The 14,637-nt window shown below is 45.6% G+C and overlaps 1 protein-coding gene across 9 annotated transcripts in view; it reads left to right on the top strand.

Annotated features, from left to right (window-relative positions):
• Positions 1 to 14,637, top strand: part of WNK1 (WNK lysine deficient protein kinase 1) — a 121,806-nt gene that overhangs the window by 39,824 nt on the left and 67,345 nt on the right. For all 9 annotated transcript variants that reach the window (XM_068141791.1, XM_068141793.1, XM_068141792.1 and 6 more), the window contains exons 2-4: positions 2,028 to 2,200; positions 8,167 to 8,387; positions 10,348 to 10,505. In XM_068141791.1, the coding sequence (XP_067997892.1) occupies positions 2,028 to 2,200; positions 8,167 to 8,387; positions 10,348 to 10,505 (552 nt within the window). The remainder of the gene's footprint in view (positions 1 to 2,027; positions 2,201 to 8,166; positions 8,388 to 10,347; positions 10,506 to 14,637) is intronic.

The following is a 14,637-nucleotide window of genomic DNA, read 5'->3' on the forward strand; positions in this document are numbered from 1 at the left end:
GCTGTGACCAATGTGTTGATAAGCTCAGAACACTGGACTGCTTGCTCTTGAGAGATGCAGCTTATCATGAGGTCATGCTCTTACAGAAAATCCAGCTTTGATCCACTCATTCTTCTGCAGTTAAAAGCACAGACTGGCTCTGAGAGCTTTGATGCTCTGCTCCCTTTATGGAGGGCTAATCCCATCAGTTACCAGTGGTCTGGATATTATAAACAGAGGAATAACTAAATATTCTGTACCACACGAGAGAGACTTTGATCCTGTTTTGCCTACTCTGTAAGACTTGAATATTTGAGGATGTTCTGTCCCCCTTCCACCTCAAGTCAGGCAAATTTCTTAGAGTAGAGGAGGAGGAAACAGGAGGTGGTGATGATCTATTACAGGAAAGATCTGGATGTGCTGGAAGGTGTCCAGAGAAGGGCCACGAGGATGAGCAGAGGGCTGGAGCTGCTCTGCTATGGAGTCAGTCTGAGAGAGTTGAGGTTATTCAGTCTGGGGAAGAGAAGGCTCCAAGGAGACCTTCTTATGGCCTTCCAGTGTCAGAAGGGGGCTTACAGGGAAGCTGAGGAGGGTGGTGGGTGGTGATATGACTGGGGGAATGTAACAAAACTGGAAATGGGGACCTCAGAGGTCCATAGTGGGACTTGTGCTGTTTAATATTTTTATCAATGACACAGACAGTGAGCTTGAGTGCACCATCAGCATGTCTGCAGATGGCACCAAGCTGAGTGGTGTTGTCAATAAACCAGAGGGACAGGATGTCATCCAGAGGGACCTGGAAAAGCTGGAGAGGTGGCCCAGGTGAACCTCGTGAGGCTCAGAAAAAGCAGGTGCAGGGTTCTGTACCTGGGTCAGAACAATCCTCACTATCAATCCAGGCTGGGAGAGGAGGTGATAGAAAGCAGCGCTGCAGAAAAGGAGTTGGGGGTGCTGATTTTTTGAGAAGCTGGACAGGAGCAGGCAGTGTGAGCTTGCAGGTCACACCCTGGACTATATCCAAAGCAGCATTGCCAGCAGATCCAGAGGGGTGGTTCTGGCATGTCACTCTGCTCTGATGAGACCTGCAGTACTGTGTGCAGGTCTGGAGCCCTCAATATAGGAAGGACATGGACCTGATGGAGAGGGTCCAGAGGAGGGCCATGAAAATGATAAAGGGGTTGGAGCAGCTTTGCTGTGAGGACAGGCCTGAGGGAGCTGGGGGTGTTCAGCCTGGAGAAGAGAAGGCTCTGGGGAAACCTAATAGTACCCTGCCAGTACCTGAAGGGGGCTGCAGGAAGGATGGAGAGAGACTGTTTGCAAAGGCCTGTGGTGATAGGATGAAGGGCAATGGCTCTAAGATGTAGAAGAGCAGATTTAGATTGGCTGTTAGGACCAATCTATGAGGGTAGTGGATCACTGGCACAGGTTGCCCAGGGAGGTTGTTGGGAGCCCCTTTCCTGGAGGTATTCAGGGTGAGGCTCAACGACGCCCTGGGCAGCCTGATCTAGTTGGGCATGTCCCTGCTGACTGTGGGGAGGTCAGACTGGATGACCTTTGGAGGTCCCTTCTGGCCCAGACTGCTGTATGATTCTATCATTCAGATTGGGTATTAAGAAGAATTTCTTCCCCATGAGGGTGGTGAGAGCCTGGCACAGGTTGCCCAGGGAGGTGGTGGAAGCCTCATCCCTGGAGGTTTTTGAGGCCAGGTGGATGTGGCTGTGAGCATCCTGATGTAACATGAGGTATGGCCTGTGAGCCTGTGGCAGAGGAGTTGGCACTAGATGATCCTTGAGGTCCCTTCCAACCCTGACCATTCTGTGACACACAGGCTCGCAGTTCGTGCCTCTGAGAACAATCATATTGTAAGGGAACACTATGATGATAAACCCTGTAGTAAAATGTCTTCTAAATAGAGTATTTAAGGGTAGTTGAAAATCCAGTGGCATTTGAGCCTACTGATTCCTACTTGTTCACTGACTGTACCCAACTGCCTTTCCCTGGGTCAGAGCTGAAGCAAAGCTTTCAGTTGTACCTTTTCTTTTTCTCAGGATCGGAAGCTGTCCAAGTCGGAGAGACAGAGATTTAAAGAAGAAGCTGGGATGCTGAAGGGGCTTCAACATCCCAATATTGTCAGGTTCTACGATTCCTGGGAGTCTACAGTCAAAGGAAAAAAGTGTATTGTTCTTGTGACAGAACTCATGACATCTGGAACGTTGAAAACGTAAGTAAACTGAGGCACATCAAAGCATGGAGCAGCTCCTGGCACAAGACCAGAGCTCTGGAAATAGGTTGTATTTGAGAGTGGGTGCAAATGGAGCCCTTCAGCTGAGGCCTGAGCTTCTATAGGGAAATTCTCCTTTAAAAGGAGTCTTACTTGCAGTGCAGGGTATGGCAGAACATCCTGCAAGTTAGCAAGCTCATCAGATTTTCCCTTTTGATGGCCTACTTAATGAAGCCCATGCAGAAATCTTTCAGGTTTTGAGAGCTCAGGAAGAGAATGATCTATTTTAACTTGACAGATGTTTGGTTTGTTTTCCTCTCCAACTGCTTTCTATTTAGGATGAGATGATTTGTGAAGTTAGAAACATGAATGAATTCACCTCCTTTGGGACGTTTTGGGTGCCCCCAACCCACCACCAGCAGCAAAACAACACAAAAGCAGCACCAAACCTCACCAAAACCCCCACGACCTCTGTGTTTAGCTGAAACTTGAGGAAGTAGTAGCTGACAAAAGTGTCAGTCCGCAGATGCGTGCAGTTGCAGCCTGTGGAGTAGCTGAGTGAAGCTAGGTCTATCTTTAATCCCGAGTTACAAGTAGATGCCAGCAAATCAGGCTGCTGCGAGGGCCCTCTAGTGGTGCACGGAGCCTGTGGGGAGCTGCGCTGAAATCTCACCTAGGTCTTGCGCTGTGGAAACCTGCCGGGTGGTGAGGTGGCTCAGGAGCATCCAGCCAACATGAAAAGAAAACGACTAGCATTTGAAATACAAGGAGTGTGGGTCGAGGTCTTAATTCAGTGCCTGGTTAAGTCTTGGAGAGAGGCAGTCAAGTCCAAAATGTGAAACCAAGCTGTAGGAGCTGGAACCATCTTGCAATCTATTTGGTTAAAATAGCCTGCAAATGTCTTGTGTGTTTTATCCTGTCTGCTGATAGCCACAGATGGGCAACAATGGCTCTTTGGGAGTATGCAATCACAGGGAAGTGTTTGTTTCTTGAAATAGTACTGGAGGGCTAAAGGTACTGCAGCTTTCTGTTTGGCTGTGTGTTCTGGGAAGACTTTCCTGAGGTTAAGGTATTTCACCTAGAATAATAGATGGGTTGCTTCCTGTGCTGTTTTCAGAGCAGGAGTAAAATAAGTTTTGCCACTCTGTACAGATGCCCTTGGAAATTTACCTAACTTTGTGCTAGAACATGGAGTGTTGGATCTGACTTTTCCCTTTCACTCCTTTCTCCTCTTTACACATTTGAATATTTGGATTGACTTGTTATTTGGTTGCATAATCTGCATGGTTAATAATAGACAATTATGAAGTAGGGTGTTGGTAGGAAGAAATACCTCAGAAGCTGGAGGTGGGGAGATTCAGGCTGGGGGTGAGGAGGAAGTTCTTCCCCATGAGAGTGGTGAAGCCCTGGAATGGGTTGTCCAGGGAGGTGGTTGGGGCCCTGTCCCTGGAGGTGTTTAAGCCCAGGCTGGATGAGGCTGTGGCCAGGCTGATGTAGTGTGGGGTGCCCCTGCCCATGGCAGGGGGGTTGGAACTAGATGATCCTTGTGGTCCCTTCCAACCCTGACTGATACTATGATAAGACTTGCTGGCTATAGGATTGTTTTGTGCTCTCAGGTACAAAAGGTGTTTCTGTTGTATGAGAAATACCCTAATAAGCTGTTAAATTGAACATGCTTTGAACTGCAGACTTCTGGATGAGTTTTTTTCCCCCCTGTTACAATTGTGATTTAGTTTTGTTCTTGTCCATTTCACTGGAGACTTGACAGGTAAACTATCTGGAAGATGTCTGGTGTGCCAAACTTACTAGCAAGTATTTCATGTACCTCTCCCATATTCCTAGATGTATTCTTCACACTTGCTTATGATTTTTGACTGGCTGAGAATTACTTCCATGCCTTTTTCATTGGCTGCATGTAATACAAGTGATCCCTTCCTTGTTTTGAGACTTGGGACATAGACTTTGTTGTCACTTGAGGTGAAAAAAGTCACCCCAAGGAAAGTGTGGTGATATCCTAAAGTATTTTTTTCCCTTGGTGTCTTTTTGTATTTTATACCTTTCAATATACATACAAAGGTTAAATGTTGTGGACTCTTTCTTTTCAAATACTCTCTGGGCAGATTCTGGCATGAAGAGTCCCAGAAACTCTGTATACCAGTGGAAAACTTTGACAGTTCAGTTCTTGTAAAGAATGAAATTGTTTGGTGGTGTTTTATGCTGTGATGGAATTAAAATATGGGAAAACAACCAAGTGATCCAAGTCTTAATTATACTATTGATGAAGACAGCAATTCTTCATCTGGCTTAGGTCTCAGCCACTAGTTTGGTCTGAGGCCATTGTAGTCTTGGTTCTTGATCTACTTTAGGTGAACATTATCTGGTGGTATGTGCTCTCATAACTGCTTTTGCTAACTTAGCTCACAGAGCTATTGGAAACCCTGCTGTGATGCTATAGGTCAGCAGCCTTCCTGCTTAAAAAAAAACAACCAGGAAAACAGCCAAACAACCTTGAGACAAAGCCAAACTCTAAGCTGCTTTCTCTCTAGTCATTGAAGCTGACTTGTAAGAAAGCCTTGATCTCATCTCTGCTTGCATTCTGTGCAGAGATCAAGTGTGTCTCTTGAAAAATTCACTACTACCCTGGAAAATAGAGAAGAAAATGTCAAGCAGGAACAAATGCAGTAGAAGGCCAGCAAGATGGTCAGGTATCTGCTCTGTGAGGAGGGGCTGAGGGACTTGGTGAAGAGGAGGATCCTTTGGGAGTGACCTGACAGCAACCTCCCAGAGTATATGGGGGAGTCAGGCTCTTCACAGTGGTGCATGGTAGGAGAGGTTGAGACAACCAGCATTAACTGAAACAGAAGAGAATCAAACTGAAGTAAGAAGAAGCTGTATCAGTGGTGACAGGGAGTAGACCAGGCTGTCCCAAGATACTGTGCAGGCTCTCTCCTTGGAGATACTAGAAATGGTCTGGATACAGCACAGAGTAACCATGTCTGACTTCACGGCAGAAATATAAACTAGGAAGCTTCTGATGGCTTTCAAGCCTGAATTATCCTACGATACGAGAAAGAAACCAAACTAACCAAACCACCAAAACCAAGAAACCAGACTGGCTAGCAGGGTTATCTTTGATTATATATGATTCCATTTTAAAATGGTTGCTGTCTTAAGTGACATGTGGCTTAGCTCCTGGCACTGGTATGGAGAAATGACACCAAGACTGCAGGATGCTTGGGTGATGGCTGGGCCAAGATCCTTAGAGATGCTGGCAGTGGACTAGCATATTTGAAATGAAGAATGTAGTTAGGCATACCAGATCATAGTATCACCGAGGTTGGAAGAGACCTCAAAGATCGAGTCCAACCTGTCACCACAGACCTCAGGACTAGACCATGGCACCAAGTGCCACATCCAATCCCCTCTTGAACAGCTCCAGGGATGGGGACTCCACCACTTCCCTGGGCAGCACATTCCAATGACCAATGACTCTCTCTGGGAAGAACTTTCTCCTCACCTCCAGCCTAAACCTCCCCTGGTGCAGCTTGAGACTGTGTCCTCTTGTTCTGGTGCTGCTTGCCTGGGAGAAGAGACCAACCCCTTCCTGGCTACAGCCAGCCTTCAGGCAGTTGTAGAGAGCAATGAGGTGTCCCCTGAGCCTCCTCTTCTCCAGGCTAAGCAACCCCAGCTCCCTCAGCCTCTCCTCACAGGGCTGTGCTCAAGGCCTCTCCCCAGCCTTGTTGCCCTTCTCTGGACACCTTCAAGTCTCTCAATGTCCTTCCTAAACTGAGGGGCCCAGAACTGGACACAGGACTCAAGGTGTGGCCTAAGCAATGCAGAGTACAGGGGCACAATGACTTCCCTGCTCCTGCTGGCCACACTGTTCCTAATGCAGGCCAGGATGCCCTTGGCCTTCTTGGCCACCTGGGCACACTGCTGGCTCATGTTTAGGCAGCTGTCAATCAGCACCCCCAGGTCCCTCTCTGTTTGGCAGCTCTCAGCCACTCTGCCCCCAGCCTGTAGCTCTGCATGGGGTTGCTGTGGCCAAAGTGCAGCCCCTGGCACTTGGACTTGTTGAATGCCATCCTGTTGGACTCTGCCCATCTGTCCAGTCGGTCGAGGTCCCTCTGCAGAGCCCTTCTGCCCTCTCACTGACCAACATCTGCTCCTAACTTGGTGTCATCTGCAAATTTGCTGATGACTGACTCAATGCCCTCATCCAGATCATCAATGAAGATATTAAAGAGGATGGGGCCCACCACTGATCCCTGGGGCACACCACTGGTGCCTGGCTGCCAGCTGGATGTGGCACCATTCATCACCACTCTCTGTGCTCAGCCTCCAGCCAGTTCCTAACCCAGCTCAGAGTGCTGCTGTCCAAGCCACAAGCTGACAGTCGCTTAGCCAGCAGTTTGCTCCGGGGGATGGTGTGAAAGGCCTGAAGTGCCCATGCCTTGTGATCTTTGGAACATGCTCAAGAGAGATGAATGAGGGAGTCAGGCTCTTCATGGTGGTGTATGGTAGGAGAAGTTGAGACAATAGCAAGAATTCCAGTGGAAGCTGATGTGACTCAGAACCTCCTTCAGTTTGTCTCCTTCCTTGGCTTTCCCTTTTCCATGCCTGTCATTATGTTCTGAGTCTTAATTATCTTCTGGATCTGGGTCCAGACTGCTTTGACTGATCTGTTTCCACAGCAGAATTATTGCTAGCCACTCAATTTTTGAGACCTTCTTTTCAACTGGAGAAATTAAAGTGAAAGGGATTCACATCCTGCGTTTTCAACTTGGTGTTGATTCCAGAGATTTCCAATGACTTTTTCTCCCTGTTAAGTGGATATGCAGAAGAGATTGAGGAGTACTACAGAGGAATTGGACATGTCTTGGTTTGATTTGAAGGTTGTAGTTGTGACTCCCTGCTGGTTCCAGAATTTATTACTGGTCTTGCAGGAGTGTGAAACTAGTCTGTGAGATTATGCCTGAATAATATTGGCTGAGCAAGAGTAAACTCCTTGCTCTATGCAGCAGGCTACTGCCTTTCTCTAAATGTATTGCAGCCCAGATTTTTTTCAGAAGGCACAAAACTCCTTTTCACTTCAGGTTGTTTTACCCAAAGAGAGCTTGTGAGAATATGCTGCTGGAAAACACCTTACACTGTCCCAGGTTATTCACCTTATGACATCTGCAGTCTGTTGAAGTTAAAGTGTTGATTAAGGTCATAGTCTGAGGTCAGAAACACTGGAAAACTCTTTTGGTATGAAATGTGTCTCCTTTGATGTGGGATTTTTAAAAGTATCAATTAAAGTTGGTTCACCTTCTACCTCTAAGGGGGATCCTGACTTTACATCTGAGCTTTCACATCAATTATTTGGCAGAACTTGATTTTTACAGATTTCCTGCCCCATCCGTATTTGTTCAGTTTGCAGCACTGAGTAGTACCAGTCAGATTAAGATGATCAAACCCTGTCCTGCACCAGGGAAATGGTCTCCAAGAATTTCTGATTTCCTTGACTACTGGACAAACAAATTTTTAGCAGAATTAGAGTATAACCTGGAAATCTTGACCAGAGTGCTTGGACTAACATTCCTAGCTATGCTATAAGCAATGGAGAGCTCTCTCACAGTTTGCAATACTCCTGTGCTTACTTGGTTGTTACTAGCATTTTGCCCCTGGTGCCCCACCTTCTCAGCCATCCATATTGAATCAAGGAAAAGTTTGTCGTTATTTAAGCAGTTTCAGGATAAAATGGCAACAACCTCCCCTTTTACTGACTAGATAAATAATTGTGGTAATGAATAAGGCTTTAGCTCTTTGTCAGGGAAAGTGTCTTGAAACTTGGCAGGCCGACTGCCTGATTACCATAGGGTGATTTTTGTATGCAAATAAATGATGAGCTATAGATCAATGATACGGCATCAGCTACTCCCTGTTAGCAGAACCTGTTTAACCTACTGTTACTTTTTCATTAGGTATCTGAAAAGATTTAAAGTGATGAAGATTAAAGTGCTCCGGAGCTGGTGCCGGCAGATCCTGAAAGGCTTGCAGTTTCTGCACACCCGCACTCCCCCCATCATTCACAGGGACTTAAAATGTGACAACATCTTCATTACTGGCCCCACTGGATCAGTCAAGATTGGAGACCTTGGCCTGGCAACCCTGAAAAGAGCTTCTTTTGCCAAAAGTGTGATAGGTAAGCCTCTCCTGTTCTGGAGGCTGATGAGCCTTTTCCTGTTTGGAGACTTGAGACTCTTAAGAACTTTCCTTCAAAAAATATGGTTTCAAAGTTTGAAAACACAGGCTTTGTGTCTTGGCTGCTGAGGTTATCCTGTGTTCTTGATGACATCACACGTTGAACATTGGTTATACTTTTGATATTTGTATATTAGCATCAAGTGTTTTGGAATAGAGATTCATTGCCCTGCCCAACAGTTCGGTGCAACATTGTTGATAAAACCGCTCTTGACTGCCAGTAACTCTCAGCTTTCATATGATGCTGCTTCGAGAAATGTACAAGTGCATTTTGCTGACCAAACAACATTTTGATCTGTAGTATAGCACTGATTTATAGAGCCAATTATTTTTTTAGTGTTGTCACCAAGGTTAATATTAAATCTTACACCTGTAAAGCAATCAGAAACGTAGGCATGTCAAAGTAAGTCAATCTCTGTTATATCACAGTCAGTCTGTGGTGTAATGGCTTACTCCAGGAGTCTATAGAATGTGAATTTGTGTGAGCTGGGAGGATGTATTGGGGAAGTATTGCCCTACAGTGGCTCTGCTTTTGTGCATAGCCTAAGAAAGTTTTCCAGAAATTGGTTGGATGGAACTGGTGTAGTCTGTCCTGGAAATTCCTGAAAGAATTGGTTTTATCAGCTCTGTTTTTGTAGTTGGGAATGAAGTCGCTTTCACTCTCAGTATGTAGAGCTTGCTACAATGCAGTTTTACTCAACAGTCCTATCCTAGATTCCTAGATGGGATCAATGGTGTATCAATGGTCTCGCAAGCTATCGCTGAAATATTTCCTGCTTCTTTACCAGGTCAAAGTGTTGATAGGCAAAACAGTCACACAGGGTCAAAAGAGAAAGAAAAAAGTAATGTTCCTAAGCATTCTCATCTTACTCAAATTTATCATTGGGATTTTACCACTTCCTATCTAGCTATCTGTTAACAATTAGCCTTTGGAGAAATGCCTGCAGTTGCATTCTCTTAGTTGAGTGTGGTGAAACATCTGTAAACTGCCTTGAATCTGGTGTCTGCAGGAAATAATTCTTTGCTTAAATTTACAGCAAGCAAACTCGCATCTCTGGCTTAAATTAAATCTGATCATACAGTGCAGTCCCTTTGCTTACAGAGGGGCTGCTGTGATGCTTCACTGGGCAATAATTCTCTGCACACTTTTGAAATGGGACTTGTTGAATCTCACGCTCTATGCCTGTAACTCAATCTCTCTGTATTTCTGAGTATTTTTGACTGTAGGATGTCCCTCACTAATGCCTGTATCTGCAGTAGGCCTATAAATATACTGCAGGTGGGAAGGTAAGTATATGAAGAAAAGGGCTCTGGTGAGTGGCCTTTGCAGAAAATTACTTTCCATCCTTTCTTTCATGAAGGCTTGTATTTGCAACAAGAGAGTTTTTCATTGCAAGGCCTTTCCTGAACCATTCTACTTCAAAAAATAGATGGAAAGCAGCAGGTCAGAGACTAGCTGTGGGCTCTTACCAATACTACTTCTCTTGCAGCAGAGGGCAGTTGGGTAAATTTTGCAACAAGGTTTAACGTACCTCCTTTCTTACAGGCAGAAAAGGTAAGGCTCTTAACTTTCCTTAGTATTCGGTGTGGAGCCTACGGCTAGTCTGCAGTTTCCCCTCTTCCGATTTCCCCTCCATTTGACTCCAGCCCGATGCAGTCTGGTTTGAGCTCTGTTGCATCAGTTGTTTCATGCCATTCTTGTTCCACAAAGGCCTTGCAACGGAAGACTCGCAAAGTATGTTGGTACGACAGAGTGACTAAGGATTCCCTCCCTCTTCTTTTTGCCTCCACTTTCTCTTGTCTCACAGGTCTGCCCATCCGCTCCCTCCTGCGGTGAGTAACGCCAGCAGCCTCTGCTCGCTTTGAGACATTTAGAGTCTGAATCGTTCTTTTAATTTAAGGTACCCCAGAGTTCATGGCCCCCGAGATGTATGAGGAGAAATATGATGAATCCGTTGATGTGTATGCTTTTGGGATGTGTATGCTAGAGATGGCCACGTCTGAGTATCCTTATTCCGAGTGCCAAAATGCTGCGCAGATCTACCGTCGAGTGACCAGCGTAAGTCTCTCCCCACTATTGACTCTAAAGCTACTTCTGCTAGCAGCGAAGGAGTGCAGCGTGGTACGGTGCAGGTGTGTATGGGGAAAAAGAGATGCTGGCAAGAGGCTTCTGCTGGATGGGTGGAAATCTAGAGTGTGGTTTCACTTAGCAAACAGTCAGTCAGAAGCCTGTATAATACCTGAGCGCTGTGCAGGTGCGTGTGGGGAAAAAGACACTGGCAAGGTTTTTGGTGGGTAGGTGGAAACCTCTAGTATGGTTCAGTTTACCAAACAATCAGAAGCCTGTATAACATGTGAATGGAAATACAATTTTGTGTGGTCATACTCTTCCTTCAGTATGCAGGAAGGCATTGCATAGGGTTTTAGAAAGAAAAAGACCAAAACCACATGAGAATAACAGGGGAAGCCACCGGGGGGAAGTATTTCAGTGTTGGAGATCAGCTGGTAACTTTGTTCTCTGAAATAAAGCTGGGTCACAAACTCAGACTCCTTTTGCCTTAGTTGGCTGCCAAGGTGAATCATAAATTGTTGCCTGCAGTGGTTTTAAGTTAATAGTTTACTGAAAACCAAATGGCCCTTAGCTACTGTGTGTCAGGTGCAGCTCTAATTATGTAGTGGAAATACTTGATAAATAGCAGGAAAGTATTCTACTCCAAGAAGTGCTGGGAAGTGTAGTGACGGTAGAGGCATTGGGAGTGAACCCAAGTAAGGCTGAGAGAGACACTCTCAGATCTCTTGCTTGCTATCTGACTATACTACAGACTGTAAACACAGGAAGCAGAAATGTTGTGTTAGACATTTTCAGAATGGTTGTGGCAATATTTGCTGTGTGATCTCTAAAGCAGTGTCATCTTTTTGTGAGTATTATGGAGAAGCTGAGGCTTTATTAAACTAACTGCTTGGCTTTGGGAAAATAAGCTGCTGTTGTCTTCATGATGCCTCACTATAAAAGGCAGGTAGAATTACTGACTTAGATGTGGAGGGAAAAGTCTTCATAGCAGATGTGTTCTGAAGGAAGGCTTGGTGAAGTAAGAGTAACACTTATTTGAAGGGGAATGTTGGAGAGCACAGAGGGAAGAAGAAAGAAGGGAGGAACAGCAGGTTTTTTGTTCAAGGTGTTAAAAGATCATCCAGGTTTACACACTTTTTTCCATGTTGGACTTACCTGTCATTTCCTAAATAGAAAACACAAAGGTGAAGTCTAGCTTTTACTTTGCTAACAGCTTCATCTAATCTGCAGGCCATTTGGATCAGTGAAAGGAAACAGCTTACCAAAACAGTCTAGTAATACTTTTTCCTGTGCTTATGTATGTGCTTTGGCCAGAGCCAAACTGATACCTGATGTATGCCCTGCCCATTCTTTAAAATGTGCTCCAGACTGGCCTGTGGTGAGAATCCTATTTTGAGACAGTCTTAGGCTTGGGAGTCCCAAGGTCTTAAACAGCTGTCTCCCTCCTGGTCTGTGATGTACTTGGCAATTGGAAAGCTCTGTAGTAACTTACCAGGGTTCAACTTACCTCTTATGCTTGATGCTTCTTTCTCCCCATTGATTTTGGTTGACTGTTGAACTCATAAGTAGATGAGAAACATTGGTAATCCAAGTGCTGGGTTCTGCACATTGGCCACAACAACCCCAGGCAGTGCTACAGGCTGGGGTCAGAGTGGCTGAGAGGAGCCAGGCAGAGAGGGACCTGGGGGTGCTGGTCGATGGTAGGCTGAACATGAGCCTGCAGTGTGCCCAGGCAGCCAGGAGGGCCAATGGCATCCTGGCCTGCATCAGGAAGTGTGGCCAGCAGGAGCAGGGAGGTCATTCTGCCCCTGTACACTGCACTGGTTAGGCCACACCTCGAGTCCTGTGTCCAGTTCTGGACTCCTCAGTTAAGGAAGGAGGTTGACTTGCTGGAACGAGTCCAGAGAAGGGCAACAAAGCTGGGGAGGGGCTTGGAGCACAGCCCTGTGAGGAGAGGCTGAGGGAGCTGGGGTTGCTTAGCCTGGAGAGGAGGAGACTCAGGGGTGACCTTCTTGCTCTCTACAACTACCTGAAGGGAGGTTGTAGACAGGCAGAGGTTGGTCTCTTCTCCCAGGCAAGCAGCACCAGAATAAGAGGACACAGTCTCAGGCTGTGCCAGGGGAGGTTCGGGCTGGATGTTAGGAGGAAGTTCTACACAGAGAGAGTGATTGCCCATTGGAATGGGCTGCCTGGGGAGGTGGTGGAGTCACCATCCCTGGAGGTGTTCAGGAGGAGACTTGCTGGGGTGCTTGGTGCCATGGGTTAGTTGATTAGGTGGTGTTGGATGATAGGTTGGACATTATGATCTTGAAGGTCTCTTCCAACCTGGTTTATTCTATTCTATAATTGTTTTGCTTTGTCCAACATCACCTTCTGCTCTGCTGCTGCAGGTTCACATATTTAGTTCAGTTGGGGAAAGTTTTCTTTTCCCCCTACTGATTCATCTACTGATGAAGAGCTCTAAAATGTGCTCTGCTGTGCAATAAAGGAAATCTTGTTGCCTTTCAGAAGGAGGAAAGGACAGAAAGGTAAATGAAATGTACATTTCTCTGCTTTAGGTAGGGAATTAATGTGTTTTGGTATGTTTGGGTTGTTCTGTATCATTGTAGTCATCAAGCAGTTTGCTTTAAAAAAACCCAAACAAAAGCAGCCACAAACAAAAGTGGAAATAAACTGCAAACCTGTCTGAACTGAGAGTGGAGAATTCAATATAAGCTACACTGTAGAAAGCATAGCTTTATTATGGAAGCTAAAATACTAGGTTGTATTCTTCTGACCACTTTGTGAAGCAAGGTGAAAAAGAACCATGGAATTTTCTGACATTGTCCTTTGCTCCCCACAAAGAAAACAAGATTTTCCTTTCAGTTCAAAGGAGCCTTTAGAAGTTGTCTGCATTTCTGAGGGATGAACCAGTTGAGAAATTCAGTACTTAAAAAGGACAGTGTGTGAGCCATCAATGACAGAGCAGAGTTAGCAAACCTCCTGTGTGGGTGATTCTAACAGTCCTTACCAACACATTTCCTTCTAATGTATGTTGGAAGGTCAGTGTGGCTTGTAGAAGATGCTTACCATATTTATTTCAGCCTCTTAGTTTGCTGCTTTCCTACACATGTTAAGGAATATTTTGAGGTAGCAGCTGTAGTCCTGTTGTGTGAAAGGATTATTTTGTCTAGATGTGTCCACAGAGACCAGAGGGAAGGATAGTAATATGAGTCTGGTACTGATAGCCATGAAAGATCATGCAATGTGGGAGCTTAAAGACCACCAGAACCCCAAAGGTACTAAGATGAGAACGTGCAGGTGAGTCATACTTAAATGAATTGATTCCCCCACCCTCTTTGCAGTAGCTGTTAGGCTTAGTCAAAAAGCAGAGTTGCTTCATTACCTTCAGTCCCTGCTGTTGCTCAAGACAGAAACCTGTAAGAGGTTTCTGAATGCCCAGGATGTCCTTTCAGGACTGGACTTGTTGCTACCAGCTAACATTTCTTTTCTTACATGTTGTCTGTGGTGGTGTGTTTTAGGGTGGCTTTCAGCTGCATTGCATTCTGACCTTATGCCCCTTGTGATAAGGATTGCTCTAGCTGATGCCCAGGTGCTGCAGTGTTGGACTGGGGAGTTTGCTAGCATCACCGAGTACTCTATTCCACCTCTTCTTTTCAGGGTCTTCCCTCATGGGTAGAAGCAGGTTTTTAATTTAATAGTTAGGTAAGCAGAGCTTTAGCTGTTGGATGTAAAGGCTGAACCTCCTCCTAGAGATGAGAGATCTTTTGGCCCAGGCATTTGTTACTGCGTCATATATTACTTAGTAGCACTGCTGCATGAGCCTGCTGTTGGCAGGATGCTTGTCTGTATGGTCTACAGTGTCTGGCTGGGAAGTTCTTTCTCCCTAAAGCAGTGCTGGGGTGAAGCTCTTGACTTCCCTGGCTCATGAAACAGCAGTATAACTAAACTGCTCTTCAGGCTCACTTTAGCTAGAAGAATTCCAATGGAAGAGTCTGGCTTAAAACAACAGCTCCAGCCAATTTGTGGGGCTCAAGGTGTTATGCTGAGTCCTTCTACAGTTCTAGTGAGGAAGTGGGCAGAAGTTTGACACAGGGCATTGACCTCTGTACTTGCATCC

Source organism: Melanerpes formicivorus, unplaced genomic scaffold (genome assembly GCF_026170545.1).
Source record: "Melanerpes formicivorus ecotype bairdi unplaced genomic scaffold, bMelFor1.0.p_v2 SCAF_8, whole genome shotgun sequence".
Classification (NCBI taxonomy): Eukaryota; Metazoa; Chordata; class Aves; order Piciformes; family Picidae; genus Melanerpes; species Melanerpes formicivorus.